Genomic DNA, 26,713 nt, shown 5'->3' on the forward strand with positions numbered 1-26,713 from the left:
AACACGGAACATCACCACAAGAGAATAATCATGGAAGCCATCGAGATAGAGAAACACCCTCACAACATGAACAAGCGTGACGACACATCCCGCTTGCCAGACATCTGGAAATTAGCCCTCCCCACAAAAACTGACACCAGATCCAGAGGCACACAGAACGCCAACACCAATCAACCACACCAGACCCAAACCCAGACCCTCTCCACAGATGAATTACTGACACCATCCAGTAGCCAATCCATGGTGGCACCTCCGGATGCTGCACCCCCCTGCAATCCCTACACAGATCTGGCTGACACAAGCCACAAAACCACAGCTCGCCCCTATACACGAAGCCAAGCCAAAGCACAACTAAGTGCAATACAGCCATCTTCTCAGGAAAACTCTTCACAAAGTTCAAGAGGTCAAGACACAAAGACTTTAGCAACTAATCCACACCTAATGACCCACCTAAGTGGTACTCAGGATATCACTCAAGAAATCACTCAAGGTATCTCTCAAGTAATTAAGGAACAAAAGAAGAAAAGGCACACTAGCCTGGGAACTTCCTCTCTGCCCAGAACATTGGAGGCTAGACACCACACCCCCTCTACAGTATTTATAGGAACTCAAACATTGAGATCCCGCTCTGTTCCAGTAACAAGAAGCCGAAAGCACCAGCCTGAAGATGACGAGTGAGACCTCGTCGAAACGTCGCCTAGACACCCCAACTTTTACACGGGAAGACACCCGAGGACACCAAAACCTGCATATATATATATATATATATATATATATATATAATTTATATATATATTTTTATATATATAATATTTTATATTTATTTTATATATATATATATATAATATTTTATTTATTTATATATATATATATATATATATATATATATATAATATTTTGTATTTATTATATATATATATATATATAATATAATATATGTGTGTGTATATATATATATATATATATATTTCTATGTATCTAATCTCACCTTTCTCAGGAGGAGGAAGTTTAGGAAACCTCTATTTATAGTACTACTTATTTGGCTTGGAGACCTTGAAGATTCAATTTATGCTTTAATTTGGTTATTAATTATTCCCCCCTATATTATTATTATTGTTATTTTTGGAAAATAAATAAATAGTTATATATTAAAAAAATTGTTACCTATTAAAAAAGAAGAAGATTCAACCCCGCCGGTCTCCTCCCCCCCCTCCCATTTCTCTAGGGATGCCCTTTCCGCGCTCCCACTCGCCCCCTTGCCCCACGGCGCCTGCAGCACACCCGCAATATCGCCTTCCGCGCGCGAGTCTGTGCACAGAAAACGCGCAGTAGCTCTTTTCTCGGGACTGGGGGGGCGGGGCGGGGAAGGAACCGCCTCCGCCTCTCGGTTTCCTTCCCTCGTCGCTAGTGGCGCCGCCGCTGACCCCGCCTCCTCCGATGACGCCACAAACCCGCCCGGCCAATGAGCGGCCTCCTACTCCCCCCGAGGTGAGCTTTTGAAACCGGGTTGAAGGAGAGGAAAAGTCCCGCGCGGCGGAGGCGGCAGCCCCTCCCCTCACGGCTGCCCGAACGTCGCCGCCATGCACTCCCTGGTAAGACGGGTGGGGGGGGCGGTGAGGGGGAAGAGAGAGGGGGAGGGGTGGGAAATGGGGGGCAGGGAGGGGGCTAACATGGGCGCGGCGGGGGGGCAGCTGTCTCCCTCCCCTCAAAAAATCAAGGAAATAATTAGAAATCAATACTTAAATAACTGACCAATCGCGCCACCCTCCCCCCCCCCTAATATAAATCCTGGCTACGCCTCTCGTGAGGCGATTTCGCTCGTGACAGTTTCGCCTCAGTTTCGCCCCTCGTTCGACTGTATTCGAACCGCAAAAGTTCGCTTGACGTAACATGGAGTTAACTAACCTATAGCGGTTTCTTTCTTTTTTGGGGGGCCTGCCAGTGGTTACTAGGGCGTCCTGACCTCATTGGATATCTATCTCCCCAACCCCCCTTTTTCTTTTCTATTATTATTATTATTATTATTATTATTATTAAACTGTGGGTCCTTCGCATTTTAGGCAGAATGTTCCCAGCTCCAACGTTTTCATTCTGCGACCTGAGCAGATTTAGTTGCAGTAAAGTTGGAAGGGAAGCTGGGCTCTTTCAAAAGGGAACAAACTTGAATTTTGGTCACATTTACCTTTTTAAAAACAGCCACCAATATGGACAGGTGGCATAAAATAGCAAGTGTCCCTGAGATGGTTCTCATATATATATGTTCATATATATATATATGAATATCATCATATATGAATAACTACATATATCATGAATATCATATATCACATACATATATCATGAATATCATATATCATCATATATTAATAACATATATATATATGTTCATATTCATATATATATATATATATATGCTTTCGTAGATTTTCACGGGTACAGGAATGCAGGTTTTGGTGTCCTCGGGTGTCTTCCCGTGTAAAAGTTGGGGTTGCCTAGACACCCCAACTTTTACACGGGAAGACACCCGAGGACACCAAAACCTGCATATATATATATATATATATATATATGATGAACATTTTGTCACTAATTGTATAACGAAAAGGTTTAGTAGTGGTAGTAAAGTTATAGACATTTAGGATCTAGGAGTCTTGGTTGACCACAAACTAGACATGAGCCAACAGTGTGATGCAGCAGCTAAAAAAGCCAATGCAATTCTGGGCTGCATCAATAGGAGTATAGCATCTAGATCAAGGGAAGTAATAGTGCCACTGTATTCTGCTCTGGTCAGACCTCACCTGGAGTACTGTGTCCAGTTCTGGGCACCACAGTTCAAGAAGGACACTGACAAACTGGAACGTGTCCAGAGGAGGGCAACCAAAATGGTCAAAGGCCTGGAAACGATGCCTTATGAGGAACGGCTAAGGGAGCTGGGCATGTTTAGCCTGGAGAAGAGGAGGTTAAGGGGTGATATGATAGCCATGTTCAAATATATAAAAGCATGTCACATAGAGGAGGGAGAAAGGTTGTTTTCTGCTGCTCCAGAGAAGCGGACACAGAGCAATGGATCCAAACTACAAGAAAGAAGATTCCACCTAAACATTAGGAAGAACTTCCTGACAGTAAGAACTGTTTGACAGTGGGATTTGCTGCCAAGGAGTGTGGTGGAGTCTCCTTCTTTGGAGGTCTTTAAGCAGAGGCTTGACAACCATATGTCAGGAGTGCTCTGATGGTGTTTCCTGCTTGGCAGGGGGTTGGACTCGATGGCCCTTGTGGTCTTTTCCAACTCTATGATTCTATGATTCTAGTATCAGTTTCGTGGTGTGTGAGGAACTCATTATTTAGTAAATTTGTACTAGATCTAGTACTAAATGCAAGGTGCATCTGGAAAAAGCTCTGTGTTCATTTACTGACTCATCTGATTTTTCTCCTGAAATATTTACATTGGAGATGTAACAACCCACCTCATCCGCATAGAGGATGATGCCCACTTCTGAGACTTTGTATTCTTTTGACTACAGTGTGTTGCCTCATCCTGAAGTTCCAGTCGCATAATATATAATAAAATGGATAGTAGACATCCATACCTGGTTCTGCTTGCCAAATTAAATGTCTTAGAAGATTTACCATCAATTGAAAGTATACCAGCTGAGTTAGATTACAGTGGTACCTCAGGTTAAGCACTTAATTCGTTCTGGAGGTCCGTTCTTAACCTGAAACTGTTCTTAACCTGAAGCACCACTTTAGCTAATGGGGCCTCCTGCTGCGGTCGCACCGCCAGAGCACGATTTCTGTTCTCATCCTGAAGCAAAGTTCTTAACCTGAAGCAGTATTTCTGGGTTAGCGGAGTCTGTAACCTGAAGCGTATGTAACCTGAAGCGTATGTAATCCGAGGTACCACTGTATAATGTATGCTAAAACATCTTTCTGCCGGAGGCAGAGCAAGAAATAAAAAGCTCGTCGCTGAGACAATGTATTTAGTACCCTAGGTGAGTCAAATTATTTTGGCACCTGACGTAGAACATCCCACAAGTGCCTCCCTTCTCCCGTGAAGTGAAAATACAACAATAATTAAAGAAATAACAACTTGCTGCCTTTTCATGACACTCTAGCTGCCAGAGGCAGCTGCCTTACTCTGCCTAACGGCAAGTCAGGTCGTATCACTCTTCAAATACAGGACAGCTTTTTCAAACTGTTCATTACTGAATGTATAATTTTACTTCTATTAAAGCTGGTTCTTCCTTCACTATGATTATTCAAACTTCTGCTGTTTGTGTGCAGCCTTGAGTTGCCTTGATTATGTTTTGTATAGCTTCGTGACATATGATTACTGCAATAAATATTGTCATTTTCAAGAAGCATATTCATAAGAATTATTTCTTTTTTGTCATCAGAATCACTTAAAAGATAACTACAGAGCAAGATACTGCAACAAACAAGGGTAATTAACTTTTGTTTATTAAACTTCTATTATTCTGAAGCAACCAAAAATGTGGATAGCTTTCCAATAGTTAAGTGTGTCTCATATGTCAGTATTTCATATCAGCCAGGATCAAAAGAACTGTGCTACTAATTCCACACACCTAAGAAATTTGATGATTGAGCTTGTGTTTCTTGAACATATCCCCACTCCTAATGAATAGTAAACCACTTTTCAAATAGAGTTCAATCATTGCATATCCCATCATGAAATCAAATCACTGTTGTTTGACTGCTTTGTATAATGCAGCATTATCAATATGCTGAGAAGGCAATATTTGCAGGTTGGAATAATTTTTGAAGTCACTCATATCATTTGTTTCCCCCCCCTGCCAGTCCAAATAAAGTTCCTGATATACAGCAAGGAGAAAATGTATTGAAATATATACAAGACTGCTTTACATGTAAGTTACCTGTTTTGTGAATCGTTTACAAAATGTATGCAATATTTTTACAAAATTGCAGTATGCAATATGTGAACTGTTCTGAAAAAAAATAGTTTGATCATGATTCCACAAATTGTGGATGGGATTGGTAGTGAACCATTATTTTCGTGTCAGCTATAAAGTTCAATCCCACTACAATAAAGCTTGCCACAGTTTCTGAACCTATCAGATTCTGTAGTCAGAACCACGGGCCAAATCCACAAATTCTTCACATCTTGTTTGTACCAGAACGTATAAATGTGCTGTGTTTTAAAAGCTGTTTTTAAAGGGCTGTTTTAAAGGGCTACAGTAGTTTAAATTCCTGCCCATGTGCCACAAAAGTGAAAAAGAATTCCACATTTCCAAGAACAATAAGATTTATGGTGCCTTAAAGATTGCAGGATGTAGGCAATCTCATAGGCAACTCACTTGGTTCGTTAAAAAATAAATAAATCTTAAATGCTAAATTAAATACAGGTAGTGAACGTTTTGAGTGGGGTTTGTGTTCCTGATCCCCACATGTGTCAGCAGAGTGCATGTAAGCCCACTACACCCCTATTACACCCCTTTCTGGCCACTTCCAGCGTTGGCACGATGCACACATCAATTGGATGTGCCTGAAACGGCTGTTGCCTGTATAACCAAAGGCAAAAGAGGATGTGCTTGTAGTGGTGTAGGAAGACATGAATTGGGAGCCTCTCTGAGCTTTCTAGATCAGTTTCTCTCTGATACTTGTTAAGGTTCTACTACTATTGTTCAGATGTCACAGTAAGCTATGGCTTAGAGAAACATGAATAAGCGTGTTCTCCTGGACTCATATGCTTCCATTCCCCTCTTTCAGCATGGCCAGAAAAATAAATTTGGAAGCTCTTGCTTTTAATTACCCATGATTTATCATGTCATCAACTAATTCATGGTCTGTAAAAAGCTGCTCCCTGCTGCTGTGCTAAGAGCCCAGTCCTGGGGAGAATGAGATGTACCCAAACCCATTAAATCGGGGGGCTTGCTGAGCTCTGTGTAGAATTGTCCCACAAGCTTCATGCCACACAGTCGTATTCCTCATGAGGAATCTTACTCGTTATATTTTCCACTCCTGGCAGGTTGGCAAACACAATTTTGAATCCCTCAAAAATGGCATTTTGACTTAGGATATTTGTGCCCTTTCTAGCTAAAAGAACCAACGAGCGGGTACTACTAGATTTTTCTACTTAACCATCCCCCCCCCCCCCCAATCTCTTTAGCTTGTGCAGAGGAAAATACAGTATGCTCCCCAAGCATATCATGTTGCTCATCCCCTTGCTCAGACTTCAGTCAAACTCTATCTCATGGGAGAAAGGTAAGCTGTTTCTCTTTTTAATATGGTTTTTTTGTGATTGTCCATGTATCCATGTATGTTATGTCATTTAACATATCCAGTCACGTTTGGTCAGCTGAAGTTGATTCGATTGAAAAAGTGACACTTCTGTTATGCTGCTGGTTTAAAATTTTCTTTTTCTTTGCTAACCCGTGTTATTCAGACATGGACATGGTGTTATTGGTGGTTTATTTGATAACATTACCCCCTTCAGCCCATATAAGCTAATTTAAGAGCCCATATGAGCCAATCTGAGGGAAAAGTGATCTGCAGACCAGAGCCACGGCTGCCTTGAAAAGAAAATCCTAGCTGCTGTTCTGCTCTGTTGGATTTGTAACATCTTTAATGGTTGCTAATAAACTGAAGCTGAATTCAGACAAAACTGTGGGTGAACCGTTGACCAAGTGTTGGTATCATGATATTGGTTTCACAATTTTTGACCTGGCAATATATTGCGACTTATGATATGTGTGTGTGCGCTATGCCTGACACAAAAAAGATAAGAAATGTGGCAATAGATGACTCTTTTGGAGTTCCATAACTCAGGAGGTGCTCTTGCTAGTGATCTCTACTACCTCCGTAACTTACCACGTCGGTTAGACTCATGAAAAATTGGGACAGCTCCATGACTACTGCAGGAGCCATGAGCTCCTTGAGCTGTTCACAACAGTGTAGCCTCAACATGGATGTTCACACTGTGTGTGTTTTCTCCTGTATTAAGATTGATATTGTATAAGATAGCCAGCATAGGCAGCCCAAATCTCAGAAACATCATTTTATTTGTGAAGCTTGTTTTTATTGTGTTTATTAACAGTGTATTTTTCTATTATGTTGCCCTTTTGATTGTCAGGAAGAACAGATAGAGCCAGAACCAAATAAGATTAACTATGTGCAGAATGTATTTAATACCAACATCTTACCACCAGAAGAAGAAAATGACAGGATTTCAGGTGGGCAGCATGATTTTTCAACTGGTAGTCATTTGGGTGAGGATATTAAAACATCGGTCTTTTGTACATTAATGCTACCAAAACGTACTGAAGTACCAAAAAAAAATATGAAATTAAACATAGATCATTTCCAGATAATTTGAAAAGTGAACGTAGCAGTTCCGATCTCTACTTTGTTTCCGTTCCCCATGTAAGAAGTGAGGGAAGTGGAAGAGAGGTGAGTTTTATTATAAAAAAATGTAGGGGTAGCACATTTCAGTCCAAAATTTCTGGGGGCAAGGAGGTGGGAGGGGAGCTAAAGAACAGAACTAAATGGAAATGGAGCACATAGAAACCACATGAAATTTTGCTTTTCAAAATGGCATGGGGGCGGCAGGTGGAGGACAGATTGAACAGAATAGCCCACTTGAGTACAAATGTGCAGGTCTGAATTTCCAGTTCACACTAAATACCTTATTCTGTATGTGTGTGGGATTTTGGAAATCCTTCAGCTGTTCATTGTACAGCTTACATAGGGGCCATGTGTGAACTGAGTTACCCCATAACTACAAAATAGCCTTTGGGGTTTCACCTGAAGTCTGAGCATCTATATGAGAAGGTCCAACCTTTCCTGTATAAACCTGGAATCTGTCTGAGGTGATGATCGGGGGGCCTGCCACATTTGGAGGTTAGGTGGCTCGCTGCAAGAGACAGGTCTTCACTTCTGCTTCTTTTTCGGTTTCTATTGATGTTGGCCTATCTGTTTCTAGTCTGAGATTTGTTTTGATATTTCATCTTTGCATTATCTTAAAAATGAAAGATAACATGCCCTCAAGCCATGTTGATAGAAAATCTTTATTGAAATATTCCAAAACTTAATTGGAAAACAACACAAAATGCAGTCGTACTTCGGTTCTCGAACGGCTTAGTCGTCAAACAAAATAGCTCCCGAACGGCGCAAACCCGGAAGTAAGTGTTCCGGTTTGCAAACGTTTTTTGACACAGCTTCTGCTTGAGTTCAGGAAGCTCCTGCAGCCAATTGGAAGCCGCACCTTGGTTTGCAAACGGTTTGGGGAGTTGAATGGACTCCCGGAAGGAATGAAGTTCAAGAACCAAGCTACCACTGTAGCTACTTCTGATTACTTGAGGCATATTTTCCTGAAAAGGAAAGAAAAATGTAACCTGTTCTCAGATGTGGCCAGCTAGGTGCAGCGCCTTTCACCCCAGTGTAACTTCTCTTGATCTAAACAGTAACCCCCTAGTTGTTCCCCCATTGCCTATTTGGCTATTCAAAGTTCCCGCCAACTCTGGCATCCTCTTTCTCATAGTGCAGAGACTTTATACCACCCACCACTCAAAAGATGACAGAGCTCATCTGTCAACAGCATCACCTTGTCCCTTCAGGCCATGCAGAAGCCTCAGTGATGTTTTGAAATAAGATGAACCTTCTGTCCTTCTGAAGCACACCCCTTCAAAAGGCAGTGGGAAGGTGGGAATAATCAGTGGTATACTTTCGGTTAAGTGAGACAATTTTAATCATCATTGCAGCTTTAGCTTTTAAATGTTTCAATATACACTGTTCTGTTGGAGGAGAGCAGGAGAATACAAATCCAATTTAAAAAAAATGTCACAACGAACATCCTTTAAAAATCAATAATGAAAAATGTCTGGGCAGGCAATGTTTGGCTGATAATAGTGTGGAATGAGAATAGTTCTTAGATCGGAAATAGTAACAATTATCACTATTCTGTTTATTCGTTTTGTTCCACCGTTAAAACAGATGTGCCAACGTTAAAAGGTGCTGAAACACCAAGCAGTGAGCATGTGGATTCCATAGATGAGGATGTCCCGGTGATGTTCGGAATACCTGCTTTCCTGAATGAGGACAAAGAGAAATCTCATACGGAAATGTAAGCTCTGATGAAAGTGAAATATTGTGCAGCAATATTTATGTTCCCACTTTACATCACACTGACGAGTAAACAAATGGCCAACTTCTATAGTATAAGTGAAGGCATACATGTTTGGACTGGCTTGGAAGAAGGACTTGGTTTTGCCTGTAATGGTGCACTGGGTTTCAGAGGTTGTTTCAGAGTATTGAGATAAACCTGGAAAACCAAAATATCAACGCGGCTTAATTCACCCCCCAAATTTGGTTGCATCTTTATTTTTATTTATTGGATTTATATCCTACCTTTCCTCCCAAAGGAGCCCAGGGTGGCATGAAGAGGCACCTGATAAAGATTTACAGAGTAGCACAGATGCTAGAGAATCTGAGGAGCATCGTGCAAGGAAAGAAACAAAGGAGCTTTCAGCATGTTTTGCTATCTCTTCCTGTCAAAAGAAAATACCAGAGTCTGCAGCATCATTAGACGCCATGACAAGATCTTCTAAAGAACGGTGAGATAAGTTTTGTACTGGAAGCATAATATCACTGTATTTTAGTTTTGTGTAAGGTGTTTGAGCATTTGTAATTTGAAACATAGGCACCGAATTATGTTGGCTTCCGTCTGTCTCGGGAAACAATGGAGTGTGCCTCTGGGGGTGAAGTTAAATCACTGAGTTAACAGGAGTGAAGAGATGTCCCTGGGGCACAAGCCTGGACATTGTGTATGCTGCCCAAACAACAAGACCTGCCCCCCCGGCCTCGTTAATTTATTTATTTATTGATGGAATCCCTTATATGGGATTTTGTATATAAATTTTCCCTTGGCTCTTTTTGCTGGCCCATGTAGGACCAGCATGGATAGTTGGCCCCGGTAAATATTTGACGTTTTCTGTCCTTATGGCTTTGATCTATGGGTACCACTAAAGCAAGGCTGCATTTTAAGATGCATTTTAAACTGTATTCTAACTTATATTTTAATCAACTGGTTTTTTTTTTGCGTTTTTTGTTGTTGTTTTTTAAATGTTTTTACTGTATTTATATGGCCATCCTGAGCCTGGTCTTGGCCGGGGAGGGTGTGGTATAAATACAGTAAAAATTTATTATTATTATTATTATGCCAAGGAGTAAGACATGAAATGGTCTTTCTGGGAAATCTATAAGCTGTAAGTCTTAACCAGTCAGAAAGCAGATGGAAGGAAGGAGGAAGTGGGAGAGAGGGGAAAATGAATGTTTTGAAATCCCGACGCAAGAGTTCTCGTGGCCGGCATTTTCCTATATATATATATATATATATGCAGAAACTTTTTAAAACGTGAAGCAGATCAGAAGCCAGGGTGCCTGATTTGTGGACCTAAACCTTTTGAAGTTTACTTAGAATAATACAACATGAAACGGTTACTGATTTGGAAAATATCTGGGTGTATTCTCAAAACAGAAGCATCTCTGAGAATAACATTTGGGGTATGTGGGGCTGTTTTGCTTTCTTTCTTGCTGTTGGTGATATGTAAGCAATCAAGCACCTACCTTTCCTTCCCAGAAATACAGCCAGTATAGAGCCAGAAGACGAGTGCGAGTTTGTTATAGAGGAATCCTTTGGATTGAGCTCTACATCCTGGATTTCAACATCCCCAAGGAACAAAAAGCAACAGAAAGTCAACTTAATATCTGCATCGTCTGAAGGGGGGAAAAGAGCTAAGCAGCAGAGTGTCAGAAGACAAAATAAAAGGGCATCAGAGAATCTTGTTACACCAGCGCCAACAAAGCAAAGCAAAGCGAAGTTAATTAACGCTGCTGAAAGAACTGTTAACGGAATGCAGAATGTTTCAAGGACTAATGAAAGAATCGCTGTGGAAGGCGGCCGCTCGCCGCTAACTGTAAATACCATCCAACAAGTAAGAAAGCAAACACTTTCCAAAGGTGAGACATCTGTCGGTATAGGCAATGAGGATTGCCAAGTGTCTGCAAGTGGAAGCCATGCAGGGGACCTTCTGTTTTTACAGGAGCAGGACGACGATTTTTCATTGCAGCCACAGGCCATCGTAAGTACAGCCCAGAAGTCATCCCAGTGTAAGCGATCTGTGAAGCAGAGCTGCTCAAAAGTTAAGCCTTTTGTGGTATCACGTGATGAAGGCTGCCAGGATTCTGCAAGTCCTGTAGAGGTGCACTCAGAACGGATTCATTCTTCAGGCCACGAAGTTTTGAAAGTGCCATCGTCTGCGATACGTAAAGGTGAGCAATTACCTTGCAGTAAAAAACCTATGAAACAAAGACATTCAAAAAGGAAGCCATCGGTTGAAATTCACGAAGATTTTAGGCAAGAATGCACACCTGCAGCTGTGTCCCCACAGAGGCGTCAAAAGTCTATAGACGCTGAGGATCCTGCTCCTATTCGGGAGGGGAAATTATCAAAGCGCAAGCAGTCCCTTACACATACAGCCCAAAGGTTGTCACGCAGCAAATCAGCTAAGAGGCGAAAGCCTAAAAGAACGCTATCTCAAAAAGATTTGGAAACCCCAATGAGTATTGTTAAAAGACCTAGAAGGAAAAATAAGGTGCTGGTTTCAAGTGATAGCTCTGAAAGCGAGCATGGAGGAGAAGAACAGTGTGGTGAAGAGGGTGAAGCCACTGGAGGAAGTAACAGGGTGCCGGTTTCAGAGCCGATCTCAGAAAACGAAAGTTCTGAAGGGGGTGGAAGCCCCTGTGAACCAATAAGCGAACCAAGGAAGACTTTGCCACGGGAATTAAGACCGACGTCCTTAGCAAGTGCTCAAGAAAGTGGAATTGTCTTCTACCAAGAGGATTATTCTGAACAGTAAGTATGTGGCAGAAAAAATATTAAATACTTCTATGGAACGAAAAAACAGCAATACACGTTCCTTGCAGTAAGTGCTTTCATCCATTTATGTTGCATGTTAATTTGACTCTGGGGGTGTATAAATATTAAATCAATACAATGGGCACTTCACTTAGATGTAATTTACTAATCAATCGTGACCTTAGGTGAATGGCCCAAAAATGAAAAAAATAAGTAAATTGGGGGGGGGGGGTGAGGGTGGTGGAACCTGCCACAGAAAGAGCTTTTAAGTCCTTTGCCTCACTTACTGGGTTCTGGGATGGTTGCAGAGCCTTCATGCCTCCTTCCTAGAGGCCAAGAAAAAAAGTGTTACCTTTCTTACCTGGCTTTGGGAAGGTGGTGCAAGGGCTCTGGAAGTGAATCTGGTAAGCATAATGGAGGGCAAGGCCAGCTTCAGACAAGTGAGGGTGGTCACGTAGGGGTTTTTTTTTGGAGGGGGGACAGTCCTGGCTTCAATTTTGCCTTTGGAGGCAGAAGTGTGTTTTAAGTGTGTGGTGTGTATGCAACTGACTTCTCTCTGGCTCCGCCCCTTGTGACTTAAGGTAAAGGTAAAGGGACCCCTGACCATTAGGTCCAGTCGTGACCAACTCTGGGGTTGTGCGGCACTCATCTCGCTTTATTGGCCGAGGGAGCCGGCGTACAGCTTCCGGGTCATGTGGCCAGCATGACTAAGCCGCTTCTGGCGAACCAGAGCAGCGCACGGAAACGCCGTTTACCTTCCCGCCGGAGTGGTACCTATTCATCTACTTGCACTTTTGACGTGCTTTCGAACTGCTAGGTTGGCAGGAGCAGGGACCGAGCAACAGGAGCTCACCCCCTCATTGCGGGGATTCAAACCGCCGACCTTCTGATCGGCAAGTCCTAGGCTCTGTGGTTAACCCACAGCGCCACCCGCGTCCCTTGCCTTTGCTCATAGAGCCCACTATATGTTCTTGCTGCAGTTGATGGCGTGGAGTATAAGGGTTGTGTTTCTTCCTTTGCTCCTAACCTAGAATTTTATAACCATATCCAAATCAGTTTCAGTCCTGCAGTTCATCCTTGATGCCTTAGGCCATGTTTAAGGTTATGAAAAGCAATAGAATTGAACCTAGGGGAAAGTTAAATACAAGAAACCCTTGAGTCCACTCTAATAGTTCTTGATAAGTTAACCATTTCTCGTTGCCTGTCACCTTTTTTCTATGAAACGCTTCTTGTTTCTACATACAGTTTCTTTTAGTATGGTACTTTTAATTTAATTTAAAAGTATGGTACTTTTAAATTGTTCTGATTTTTTTTTTGCTCTCTAAGGATTTTACCATTGTTCTTTTCTTTTAAGTGGCCTTGTTTCTAAAATTAAAACTTCTTCAAAACATCAGACTGCTGTTAACAGGGAGGATTCAACATCAGGTATGGCTTATTGATTGGTCTGGTATGCTCTTTGAGTTCCTTTTGCTGTATATCTGTGTACGAAATTGTAAACAGACATGTATGTATTCTGTGCCAGTAAATGGCGCTTGTGTCCTTCAAGCAATAACTGCTTGTTCCTTGATGAAGCAGTCACAGGCCTAATCCTGAAGAGGCAATTGAACTACCACAGCCCTAACATTGTGTTTCATGTTTGGCTTCGCTTGCTTTGTGCTGGCCTTCATTGTGAGGTAAATGTTAGCCTCTCCTCTGAGCATTCACTACAAAGTTTTCCAACTTCCAGTGTTTTCTTGCAGTCAATGTGACTTGGGCTAAATGTATGCCAAGTCCCAGCTTTTGCGGAGGTTGTGGAAGAACTTTTAATCATGACACCCTCTTTAAAACGATCTATTTTACGATAATCTGGACCTCTTGGACTAAACATGTGCCAAATATCAAGGCTATAACACACTGAAAAGTACTCAAATAGTTTTGGTGCCCCTTTGAATGAGTCGGTCATTGAAACCCAGGGCATCATGTAGAGCAAGTAGGGCTGATCAGGTCCTCTTCAAATGTTATACAAAAATTCCTGTCATTACTGTCTGGGACCAATGGGAGCCGTAACTCAAGGACATATGGAGAGCACCACATTGACTACCCACATGTGGTTGGCACACTGGTTAAAGATGGACCAGAAGATCAGGTAGATCCACAGTTGGTTGGAAAATGAGTCAAACTGCGCTCACCAATGGTTCCTACAGGGCTCTGTTCTGAGCCTGCTACTCTTTAATATTTTCATCAGTAATAAAAGGGTAGAAATTCTACTCCAGTGGATGGCTCAAAGCTGGGAGGTAAAACTGTGTTCTGTTGTGGGTTTTACTGTGTTCTGTTGTGGGTTTGATTATGATTTTATTGTTCTATGGTTCTTTCAGTTAATTTGTGTTACCCCTCTGCTGATTGGAGGGAGAGATGGGATATTAAAAATACGAATTCATTTGTATTTTACCATTTAGATGAATCTGAAGACTTGGAAGAGGAGGAAGGTGTAACTTATTTAAATGCACTGAAGCGCAAAATGAGTAAGATTTCTTTCTTTTAAATGAAGACTGCATCAAATGAACTTTGATCTCTCTGTCTGCAAGATGGCATGTTAAGAAGGCATATTGCCAGTCTTAGAACTGGGGATATATATATATAGAGAGAGAGAGAGAGAGAGCATGCATGCATTTATTCTGAATTGGTGCCAGTGATGGCTGCTGTGGCAGTTCACTTAGTCAAACAGCACGAGGACACTGTCCTAGTGTCCTGTTTCTCACACAGAGGGCTGGGACCCACCAGTGGGCCTTAGACTGCTTTCAGGTTGGCCTCAGTGCCTCATGCCGCCTCACTTTCCTTGGTTGGGCCAACTTCAGTACCAGCAGCTCACTGCATGCTGACTAAAGGTCATCAGGAGACAGAAATGGTGAGAGGTGTCAGTTCTCTGCAGACAAAGGGCCAGAGAAGATGTTTCCACCTGCCACCTACTTCTAGATGGCTCTGCTCTTTTAAAGTTAGGCCCACTTCATCACCGTTAAGGAATAATAATAATAATAATAATTTATTATTTGTACCCCGCCCATCTGGCTGGGTTTCCCCAGCCATTCTGGGCGGCTTCCAACAAAGATGAAAAATACACTAAAATGTCACATATTAAAAACTTCCCTGAACAGGGCTGCCTTCAGATGTCTTCTGAATGTCAGGTAGTTGTTTATCGCTTTGACATCTGATGGGAGGGCGTTCCACAGGGCGGGTGCCACTAGCGAGAAGGCCCTCTGTCTGGTTCCCTGTAACTTGGCCTCTCGCAGTGAGGGAACCGCCAGAAGGCCCTCGGAGCTGGACCTCAGTGTCCGGGCAGAACGATGGGGGAGGAGACGCTCCTTCAGATATACTGGACCGAGGCCGTTTAGGGCTTTAAAGGTCAGCACCAACAATTTGAATTGTGCTCGGAAACGTACTGGGAGCCAATGTAGGTCTTTCAAGAATACATGAGAGGACAGTGCAAATACTGATTGAACTCTGTAAAAATTGGTTAATACAATATGGGGTGGTAGGAACTCTCCCCACAATTGTGTAGTGGCTGTAGTTTTGGACCTTTGAGTGTGCAGATATCATTTAAACTGCTGGTTCATAAAGTTTGCTAGCTGACCTTAACTCTCACAGCCTCTCTAACCTATTGCAAAGTTTAAAGTGGGACTGGAGGCAGATATACTGATCCAAATTCCATGGGTGGGGGGGAGGGAGGAAGAAAAACAAATAATAATTTTCTAACACTGCATTAAACTGCATCTATTATTTTAAGCTGCAGGATTATAAAGTGTGTGGCAGGTCCAAACATTATTTTCATCCTTGTATGTGTGTTCTTATTCCGCTTCTGGGTTTTTATCCAACCTAAATCTGCTTCTCATTACCTGTCTTGTTCATTAGTATTGCCTTCCAACACGCCCAATATTCGCCGGACCAAAAGAATGCGTCTTAAACCATTGGAGTACTGGCGAGGAGAACGTGTGAAATACAAGATGAGACCTTCAGGTGTGAGGTTCTATACAAAGCTCATATATGTTATCTGGTTGTGGCAAATGCAATGCAGCCCTATGTGGTTGTTGGGGAATGCTTTAAAAGTAAAAGTCAGCTCAGTGTAAAAAATAAATATATATTTTGTCATGCATGGCATTGTAATTTCTTTTTATCTCATTTCTATAGCTCTATATATTAGTGGTTTCCCTTGTGTCAGGAAGGGCGGTGGAGAATGTTTTAGCTCTGCCCCCTCTGTTACCTCACCATGCCCATTCTTGTTGCCATGCACATATTGGAAGGCAGACTTATCTGCAGCAGGGAGCCTGCAGGGCTCATGTAGTTTCTCTGTGTTATTTAGGACCCTGGTGATAGAAGCTTTTTAAATGGTGTGGTAGCCTGCAGGTGGCACTGTGATCTAAACCACTGAGCCTTTTGGACTTGCCGATCAGAAGGTCGGCAGTTCGAATCCATGCAACGGGATTCCAGTTCCTGCCAACCTAGCAATTCGAAAGCATACCAGTGCCAGTAGATAAATAGGTATCGCTACGGTGGGAAGGTAAACGCTGTGTCCATGTGCTGTAGCACTCGTCACGGTGTCCCGTTGCACCAGAAGCGGTTTAGTCATGCTTGCCACATGACCCCCTCAGCCTGAAAGCGAGATGAGCGCCGCACCCCATAGTCAAATTTGACTGGACTTAACTGCCCAGAGGTCCTTTACCTTTTAGCCTGCAGGACCACATCAGGCTCCTCGCTGCAGACACTTGCCCTCCAACATTTGGAAGGTGGCAAGGGCACCACTTATTTTATTTCCCCTTTATTGAGTGTTCCTCTCATGTTGCTTGCATTTGAAAACCATGGGGACTTTGAGTGCTTTATAGCATTCTTCAACATGTATACCGGTGCTCTTTAAATATGTTGATCTCTGGCCACTTTTACACTTGCTCTTTTGCCCTGACATATTGGGAGATATCTCTTGAGCAGGCAAATACAAAAAATGCCGCTACAGCTTTCATTTTTGCACAAGAATAAAGTCTCAAGCTGTTTCTTCTCAGCTTGGTAAAGAGAGAGTTAACAGCAGGCATGCAACTCTCACTCCTTAAATAAGCCAGAATTTATGAACATATTTTTAACCCACAAGCATAATTTCAAGATCTCATTTTATTCCAAAGACATCAGAAAGTATACAGCTTAATTAGCAATTTAGGTTTTGGTAACATGTCTGCGTAGTTCCTACAAAGAGTAATAGTTTATATTTGATCTTATTTCTATTATCCGTTGTCAATATTATTTTTACTTTGATGATAGTGTTTTTAATCAAAATTATTGTGAATGTAATAAAAAATTAATGCAGTAGCTAATAAAGCTAACATAAAAGAGAGGCGGTAATGATTAAAAAAATCTGTGCGCCTCCTGCTTCAAGAAGAAAATTCTTATTTGTAGAAGGGAGCTAGAATGGGGAACTAACACATTAAAGTAAAATGGAGTCTGACCACAGGAGTGCCAAATGTGGAATTCTCAGACAGCACTCAGTTTGCCACAAGTAGGAGTCATTTTAAATCCAGAAAACCACCCCATAAACTTATTCTCTTGCCCAATATCAGTTTGAGAGGTATGATCAAGGAATTGTGAAATAGAATCCTGGGAAGAGGCACTTAGTACTGAACTGTGTTTCTTGTAAGACATCCTTACATCTTGTAAGTTGGTCCCTTACCTTTCCCGCCCTGACCTGGCCACAGTGATCCATGCGACGGTCATCTCCAGGCTTGACTACTGTAATTTGCTCTACGCGGGGCTGCCCTTGAAGCTGTCCCAGAAACTCCAGCAGGTACAGAATGTTGCAGCGAGGCTTCTCACGGGGTCTCTGCCATGGGAACATATTCACCCAGTGCTTTTCAAGCTGCACTGGCTCCCGGTGGAGTACAGGGTCAGATTTAAGGTGCTGGTTTTGACCTTTAAATCCCTTCACAGCCTAGGACCCTTGTACCTACGGGACCGCCTCTCCTGGTATGCCCCACGAAGGACCTTAAGGTCCATAAATAGCAACACCCTAGTGGTCCTGGGCCCTAAGGAAGTTAGATTAGCCTCAACCAGAGCCGGGGCCTTTTCAACACTGGCTCCGGTCTGGTGGAACATTCTGTCTCATGAGACCAGGGCCCTGCGGGATCTGATTTCTTTCCACAGGGCCTGTAAGACAGAGTTGTTCCGCCTGGCCTTTGGCTTGGAGCCAATTTGATTCCCTCCCCCTCTTTCTTTTTTCTTTTCCTTCTCCTGCGATGAGGCTACATTTTAATATTTTAATGTTTCAATATTTTAATGTTGTATTTTAATTTTGTTTTTATTATTGCTTGTAAGCCGCTCTGAGCCCGGCCTTGGCTGGGGAGGGTGGGGTATAAATAAAAATTATTATTATTATTATTATTATTATTATTATTATTATTATTATTATCATTATCATCCTAATGGGAGATTGCTTTCTTCATTGGACATGATAAGAACTAATCTGCTAGTGGTTCACAAGTTATTCCATCATCCCTTGATTCACACAAAAATAATCTAAGCTGGTTATGAGAAATGATTCTTAAAATTAATTGTTATTTCAGGTGGCTTTGTAGTTGATGGGGTAATATCACCTGAACAGAGAGAACCCAGGAAACGAAAACCTAAAAGGACAATACCTCTTCTGGAGTTTGGTATGATAATCATTTATATATGTATATGGGGGGCACTGGAAAAAAATCCCCAAGTATCCTTCATTAGATAGCAAAGGTTCAAATACTACTTTTACTATTAACATCTAATTGTATAGTATCCTATGTGCTCAAATGGACGGATGTTGGTCCTGACCTTGCAACAGTCTTTCCTTTTTCTAAAGAAAACTTCCAAAGGCTAAATACTGCACTGGTGTGCTTAATTAGAATATGGATGTAATTTTTACTTTGGCAGATAAAGATATTTATGAAACCTCATCTCTGCTAATAGTTAAGATTAATCAAAGGAGTCTCTATATATGGCCTTAGCTTTCTTGAGCTGACCAGAGCAAAGGCCTTAACAATATTATGAACTTACTTGAGTCAACCTGCGGTAAATTCACAGCCCTTCACTGTCTAAGATCCGCTTTCAGTGACCCACAAATAAGTTTGCCAGTGGCAAGCATATTTCTTAATCATAGGATCTGCCTCAGTCTAAAATATGAGGTTGGTGGGGGCACATCTCTTAACTTTTTGCTGGGCTTTGGCAGAGGTAAACAGCCTCACTGCTTTCAAGTAGCACCTTAAAGACCAACTAAGTCAGTTCTTGGTATGAGCTTTCGTGTGCATGCACACGTCTTCAGATACGCTGAATCTGAAGAATCTGAAGAAGTGTGTATCTGAAGAAGTGTGCATGCACACGAAAGCTCATACCAAGAACTGACTTAGTTGGTCTTTAAGGTGCTACTGGAAGGATTTTTTTTTGTTTTGACTATGGCAGACCAACACGGCTACCTATCTGTAACTTCTTTCAAGTAGTTTCTAAGCTCTGCACAAGTACAGGTATGAACTCCTGATCAGAAAAGGAGCAGTGACTTAGACAAACTGCAGTTAGAGGAAGATTTCATGAGACTTGCAAAGAACACTTACAACCTGCGTGGACTTAATCCTGAAGACTATTTATTCCAAAAGCTCACATCTAGAAGTGTAGTCAAGTTGACTGAATTTTCCAGCCCTGCCTCTTGGGTAACCACTATATGACCTGGGATCCAATTCTGTTTGTACTTCTGTTCTGCAGACGTACCCGACGACTCAACTGTTTCCTTAAAAAGTCTTTCTCAGCCAGCTGTTGTGTTTGATAAAGATACCAATAAAGAGGTTCTTCTAGGTGAGTAATGTGACACAGGTTTAAAGGTATGAATAGCAAGTATATTGAAAACTTGCTCTGTGGCCGTTTCAAGAACCATGATCTGCATATACCCTCCCCCCCCCCTCCCCATGCAGAGCTGCTTGTATCATTCCTTTGCTTTTCATATTTCACTTTTTGAATACAGTGTACTTACCTTAAATATTACAACTCTCGGATTTTGCCATTGACTGCAATGCAAACTTTCAGTGCGCCGCAGAATTTTGCATGATTACCTTTTGATGAAGTAAGCAGGTTTTTGCATACGACTAAGATAGCACATGTTATATTGCAGTGTACATTATCTGACCTTGTCATCTCCCATGAATATTAAGTCATGTATTTATTTTCTGGTTTTGTAACAGACTGTGTGAGCAGGAGTAATTCACATTTGCTTTTCATCAATGATGAGACGGTGTCCATATACAAACAACTGAATACCCCTTTCTTTTCTGCCGGCAAACTGATACTAAAGCCATTAAAAGAAAAGGGATTTCAGTATTCCCACACAGATACACTGGTGAGTATACCAGAAATTGTATATGTTTTTGCATCATGGAATTGTTATGTTCTCACATTTTTCCTGTATATGCTATCTTATTGGCATTTTACCAGTTTTGTTAATATTCCCTCTTGTGAGATGGAGCAACTGTTTTTTCTCAGTTGTCAATCTACATCAGGCATGTCCAAAGTCTCTTTCAGGGGCCTAATTCGGCCTGCTGGTCGGTTCAGTCCGGCTCCTGTGGCAGTTTATTTCCTGGAGCAATTTTTTTTAAAAAAAACCCTCAACAACTTCAGTCCTAAAAAAAGGTTAACAACTTTGGTTGGCCCTTTAGTTGGCCCTCACGGCCCTTCACTTTATCAAATCTGGCCCTCTTTGGAAAAAAGTTTGGACATCACTGATCTACATGACATGTGCATTTCTGTGGTCAAGTATCTCAAGGCTCTGCAGGGCAAAGGATGTGCTGCGACACTTGTATGTATTATGAAATCTTAAATGATTAAACAATCCTATAAGCCCCAAACACCTGCTTACTGAGGAGACTGCCCATTATATTTATGCTGATCCTACTGCAAACACAACAGAATTACATACCTTGGAGGAGGCTGCTTGCCGAATCTCTGCATGAGTCATTGCTTTGGGCTTCCAGTCAGGAGGCATGTTTGATCTAAACAGCCAGTTTCATGGAAAAAAGAATTGGGCTTTTAATGAAATCGGGAAATAATGTGCCTCAGAAGTTTGAGATACCCTGACAAAGGGTATCGATTTCCTGTGTTGATCCACCATCCATTCAGCTGAATGCAGAACGGTGGAATCGTTTTCTTTTAATTGTTATCTAGTCCGAGTGCCCATCACTTTTAAACAGAAAACAGATTGTCACTGGAATTTACAGGCTAGTCACAGTCAACGCGGGTGGCGCTGTGGGTAAAAGCCTCAGCGCCTAGGGCTTGCCGATCGAAAGGTCGGCGGTTCGAATCCCCGTGGCGGGATGCGCTCCCGTTGCTCAGTCCCAGCGCCTGCCAACCTAGCAGTTCAAAAGCACCCCCGGGTGCAAGTAGATAAATAGGGACCGCTTACTGGCGGGAAGGTAAACGGCGTTTCCATGTGCTGCACTGGCTCGCCAGATGCAGCTTCGTCACGCTGGCCACGTGACCCGGAAGTGTCTCCGGACAGCGCTGGCCCCCGGCCTCTTAAGTGAGATGGGCGCACAACCCTAGAGTCTGTCAAGACTGGCCCGCACGGGCAGGGGTACCTTTACCTTTTTTACCACAGTCAACGTTTTACAGTTGAAATCTGAAATGCATTTGCAAAAATTCAATGGCTGACATCTAGTGACGTCTGACTGCTTGTGCAGCAGAAATCCATCTGTGCAATGGGATTTCTGGTTTCTCTTTTTTTGCCCTTCCTGTCCCCCATCTGCCCCCCAAATCTCCAGAGGGTCCCTCAATCCTCTGAAACAGGTATTTGGTTGTGCAGGGCTCTGGGGGCGGGATGCAGAAAAATTAGAAGTCCCATTTTTGAGTGTGTTCTTGCTCATGCTACATTGAATCTTGCACTATGCCTTACATATGATAAAAGATGGAAAAGATTTTTTTTAATTTGTGAAAACTAGAACTCTGCATTTTAGTTTGTTTTTGATGTATCACACAATTACAGAGGAAAAAAACAACTGCAAACAATCAGTCACTTCAGAGTACACCAACAGAACTCTGTCAGTGTATATGTGCCAAAACCATCACAATCTTAAGAAACACAAAAATAATACATTTTAGTTCTAAGATTGCTAGTTCAAGATGTTCTGTTAAGAAGTACATAAGAACACTGCTAAATCAGATGGCTTCCTGTGGTAGACCCCCCCTTTTTTTTAATGCAACAAGGAAAATTATTGGAGCAATCTCCACATGGGGTTGTGGCAGAGATAACTCTGCCCCCTCACCTCTTTCATTAACAAGGCAAAAATGACTGTACATGTTAATGAATCCATCACACTCTTTGCAATGCATGGTGTATTTACTCCTCGCTTTCCCATCGCCATAAGCTTCTGCTGCTGAGTTAATAATTCATTACTTTATGGATTTCCCCTTTGAAGCAAGGGCAGCTTGCTTTTTCGTTAAAAGAAAACGTATTTTCTCTCATAATGCAATGCCAGCAGGTAAAGCTGTACAGAGATTGGATTACCTCCCCAGTGTATTGATTCTGTGCCGAGTAGTGGCGGTGGAAAGGTCTGCCGTAGGAAATTGCTCAGGATATTGGTTCCCTTCAACCACCCATCCACCCCTTCAGGAGAGCCCAGGCATTCACAGCACCAAAAGTATCCAAAACCATTGTTTGGGTGGATAAACTGTTGTGCTTTTAAAAGCTGGATCTACTTGCTTTTAACAGCCTGATGATACTTTATTTATACAAGTTTTAAGATGAAAACTGAAGTAACGTTTTATGGCTTTCATTTCTGAAGGTTTTTCACATTTCTTGCGGAAAGCTCCTTTTGATGCTGTATGACCAGTATTACCGTCTGACTGCCGGAGACTATTTTTTTATCCCGCCGGGTAAGTGTACCGATCATCTGCCAAATGATGAGCGTTTTCGAGAGGGGGAAGGGCTAAGGTGAAGATGAATGCAGAAGGGGGAGAATAAGTGTCTGGAAGGAGATTATCCTGTTTTCTTGAGCAATGGCAAAGGAACCCTCTCCGGCACCCAGGGGAGGACGCCGAGGGGCGGGGCAAATCGCCGAGTGGCGCATATGCAACGTCTATACGGAGTGCGCATGTGCAGCATCCCGTACAGAGTGTGCATGTACAGCAGCCCGTACGGTCACCATGTGAGTGGCAGCCCATATGGATGTTGCGCAAGCGGCGCCCATACTGACTGCGTGCCCCCTCAGCCGCTCTACAGCTGGAGGGAGGTAGGGGCCATCTTGTCACACCTCCCCCCCCCCCGAGTGGCACCTGGGGCGGCCCTCCCCCCACTTCGTATGCCCCTGGTCTGACTGCATGACTAAGGGGCACTTCACGTGTTCCTTTGAAGAAACAAGAGAGGAATCGAGAGTAGTTCGGCATTTCTTCCTGCTATTCCTTCTGTGCTTTCTGCAAAGCATAGAGCAACATTAAGTGTCCCTGCACTGGAAGAATGCACCTTTCCTTTACCTCTTTGCACAACACCTGGAAGGAGACCAGAGGAAGAATCAGCCGTGTTTCGTCTCCTGCTACTTTTGAGAAGCCTCCCCATCATTCCCATTCCGCTGCCTCTGCCTTTTTGGAGGAGAAGTAAGGCAGTCAGCTGTGAAGCATCTAACCTGATGAGAAGACCTTGCTCCCCATATCCCAAGCTGTTGTTTAAACTGGGTTGATGTAGCCCTTTTGATGTAGCCCTTTTGGGAGGCTGTGAGAGCAGCAGGTGTGGGGTTAGCTATTTTTACAATTAATGCTGACACTTTTGCAATTGATTATTTGAATTCAGTATAAAATGTTCTGCACTTGGATACAATGGAGGAAGTGGTACTTAGGAAACATAGTTTTGTATTTTTATGTTGGGAACCACCTTGTGATCTTTGGATGAAGGGTAGTATAGGTAAAGGGACCCCTGACCATTAGGTCCAGTCGTGGCCGACTCTGGGATTGTGGCACTTATCTCGCTTTATTGGCCAAGTACAGCTTCTGGGTCATGTGGCCAGCATGACTAAGCCGCTTCTGGCGAACCAGAGCAGTGCACGGAAACACCATTTACCTTCCCGCCGGAGTGGTACCTATTTATCTACTTGCACTCTGACGTGCTTTCGAACTGCTAGGTTGGCAGGAGCCAGGACCGAGCAACGGGAGCTCACCCCGTCGTGGGGATTCGAACTGCCGACCTTCTGATCGGCAAGCCCTAGGCTCTGTGGTTTAACCCACAGCACCACCCGCATCCCTGAAGGGCAGTATACAGATTTAATAAAGAATAATAGTAATAATAAATTGAGCAAAAAGACTTGTATCCAAAGAACTGTGTGTGGAGCTCTAGTCACATAATAGGTCCCCTCCCCACTCACTCCATTCCCACTGTAGCCCCTAATGTGCCAATCAGAATGAAATGTAATTTGGTAAGGCACAGAGAAGTGTTTGGCAAAAATGGGGGTGCAGGTGGGGGGGATCAAGATCCCTTGTATTTGTACTAGATCTTTTTTAATTTGACCCAAAGACTTCTCCAGTGTCCTTTAAGCTTTGGACAGCACACTGTTAAAGTGGTGATATTTAGGAAGCAGGTCCATTACAATGCATGTCCCACCAATATCCAACTATAAGTGAAATGAAAACCATCTGATTTTTGCATTTATAAAATGGTAGACTTGTCCTATAATGGAATCCCTCTGTTTAATTGTAGGGAACGTGTACAACCTACGTAATCTCTTGAATAAAGAATGTGTTGTCCTCTTCACTCAAATGAAAGGAAGCAGGTAAGAAAAATGTAGAGTTTCCTTGGGTTCTTTAATCTTTTCACGCCCACCCTGAGTCTCCACTGAGGATAAAATGAGGCATGCCCTCCCTTACTATTTTGCTTCTTTAAAGAAAACCCTGGCACTGGGAGACTTATGAAAAGTTAAAGGGATAAAAGGTTTTATTTTAAGAACAAAATTGGTAAAACAAAAGAAGTGTCAGGAGATAGAATTATTTCAAGAAACAGTAAACACACTTACGCATATATATATGCAGGCTTCTAAACAAGAGGGTAAACATGCAGCTTATATTTCCTTCAGTTCTTTAAAGTAAACCTTGAGGTATTAAAGTCAGAGCTTTTAAAACTGTCGCGACATGTTACTGTGTTGGCTGCAGTGTGTATGTGTGTCACATGAACGCTCCCTGTGCTCCTCCTGGGGCTGGAAAGGAGTTAGTTTAACCTGCATGTTGATAGTAAAACAGAATTACCATGTCACGAAATAATGCAAAACTGAATTACTGTGTCACGAAATGATGCATGTCCAAAAAGTGTGTCACCAACTTGAAAAGTTTGGAAAGCTCTGGCTTAAGTCTTAATACTTGGGTTCTGAGGTAAGGCGGTTCTTTTTGTCAGTTTCCCAACCTTCTATAAATCTCACTGCCGAGACCAGGGGAATCACCACATCCCTCTTAAATTATTTTGGGTTTATACTTCTCTCATCTGAAGTTCTGTTCCCTGTTTACCGAACTGAGACCCAAGTAGAGTCTTCCCTCACAGCTCCACTTCTCCTGTCTCAACTTCAGCTACCTATTTCTCACTTGTCTGCATACTCTCAAAATAATAATAATAATAATACATAATTTTATTTATACCCCGCCCTCCCCGGCCAGAGCCGGGCTCAGGGTGGCTAACACCAATAAAATAAAATCACAATAAAAACATTATAGGGGGAAAAGAGAGGGATAAAAAAACCACAATTTAAAATACAGGTTAGAATGCAATTTAAAATGCAGCCTCATTTTAAAATAGCTGATAAATCAACACCATAAAGGGAGGGAAACATAAGGGTCAGACCGAGTCCAAACCAAAGGCCAGGCGGAACAGCTTTGTCTTGCAGGCCCTGCGGAAAGATATAATAATAATATAATAATATCTTTATTGTCATTGCCCCCTCTCGGGGACCACAAAATTACTTGGCTGCTCCATCCACCCAGGTAGGGCACTCCACACAAAATCAAAACAACTATAGAAACACTAATTAAAACAATACAGTATAATACAGCAAGGAAGATTAGATGACTTTCAAAGTCCAGGCTTCCCATTCAGGGCCGAGATCGCTCTGGAGAAGAAGCTGTTCTTGTCTTCATCATCCTTCATCGTCCTGTCAAAAGACACTAATCTCCTTCTCTGGCTGTAGACCTTTCCCCTGGGGTGGATGTTACACACACAGCTCAGGGGCTAAACTTTTGTCTAGCTGAATGCCAGGAGCCTGGTTCTCAGCTGCTTTCTTTCTCTCTCACTGAGTGCTGTCTTTCACCTCCTTCTGCCTAGCTGTCCCCGCAGCTAGTGAGGTTGCAGCCCAGCACTCTGCCAGCTACACCGCTCTGGCAGAAATCCACTGCGCTGTACCACCAGACTCAGGTCTGCCCGAGCTTTCCGTCACAGACACATATGTCACCTTGAGTTCCTCGGAGGAAATTTGAGAAATAAATCAGTATTGCTAGAAACTCATCAAACATGCACCAGCAGGTGGAGCCAATAAGCCGAAAAACTTAAAGCTCCTTCCATTTAGTGGCAGGATCAGAATAACAAAAGCTGCTTGTAGGGCCTTTAGACTCATTCTGCTTGCGTGAATATTAATTGGGGCTGGGTTAATGAGTGGAATGACTGGATGGTGGTAAACCATTCATTTATTTTATTTTTCTGTGCTCTTTCCATGCTTTGACAGGTGCAAAGAGTGGCTTACGGTTAAGCAATCCTGATACAGCAGGATTGCAGTTTACACAGGTTTTACTTGCTCAACCACAGCTTTATGAGGATTGCCCCCAAACAAATAAACAAAT

The 26,713-nt window shown here is 42.5% G+C and overlaps 1 protein-coding gene across 1 annotated transcript; it reads left to right on the forward strand.

Moving 5' to 3' along the window:
- Nucleotides 1–1,325: 1,325 nt before the first annotated feature.
- CENPC (centromere protein C) lies at nucleotides 1,326–24,673 on the forward strand (the record flags this gene model as incomplete). Its single annotated transcript, XM_083709240.1, is given in 17 exon segments — nucleotides 1,326–1,592; nucleotides 4,395–4,441; nucleotides 4,816–4,883; nucleotides 6,146–6,240; nucleotides 7,109–7,208; nucleotides 8,968–9,097; nucleotides 9,396–9,587; nucleotides 10,613–11,888; nucleotides 11,890–11,957; nucleotides 13,245–13,315; nucleotides 14,326–14,391; nucleotides 15,776–15,880; nucleotides 18,466–18,555; nucleotides 19,631–19,720; nucleotides 20,104–20,258; nucleotides 22,696–22,786; nucleotides 24,597–24,673. Coding segments are annotated over 17 exon segments (2,733 nt in total). The 5' UTR covers nucleotides 1,326–1,580.
- Nucleotides 24,674–26,713: the final 2,040 nt, after the last annotated feature.

Source organism: Podarcis gaigeae (genome assembly GCF_964106915.1).
Source record: "Podarcis gaigeae genome assembly, chromosome: 13".
In the NCBI taxonomy this organism is placed as follows: domain Eukaryota; kingdom Metazoa; phylum Chordata; class Lepidosauria; order Squamata; family Lacertidae; genus Podarcis; species Podarcis gaigeae.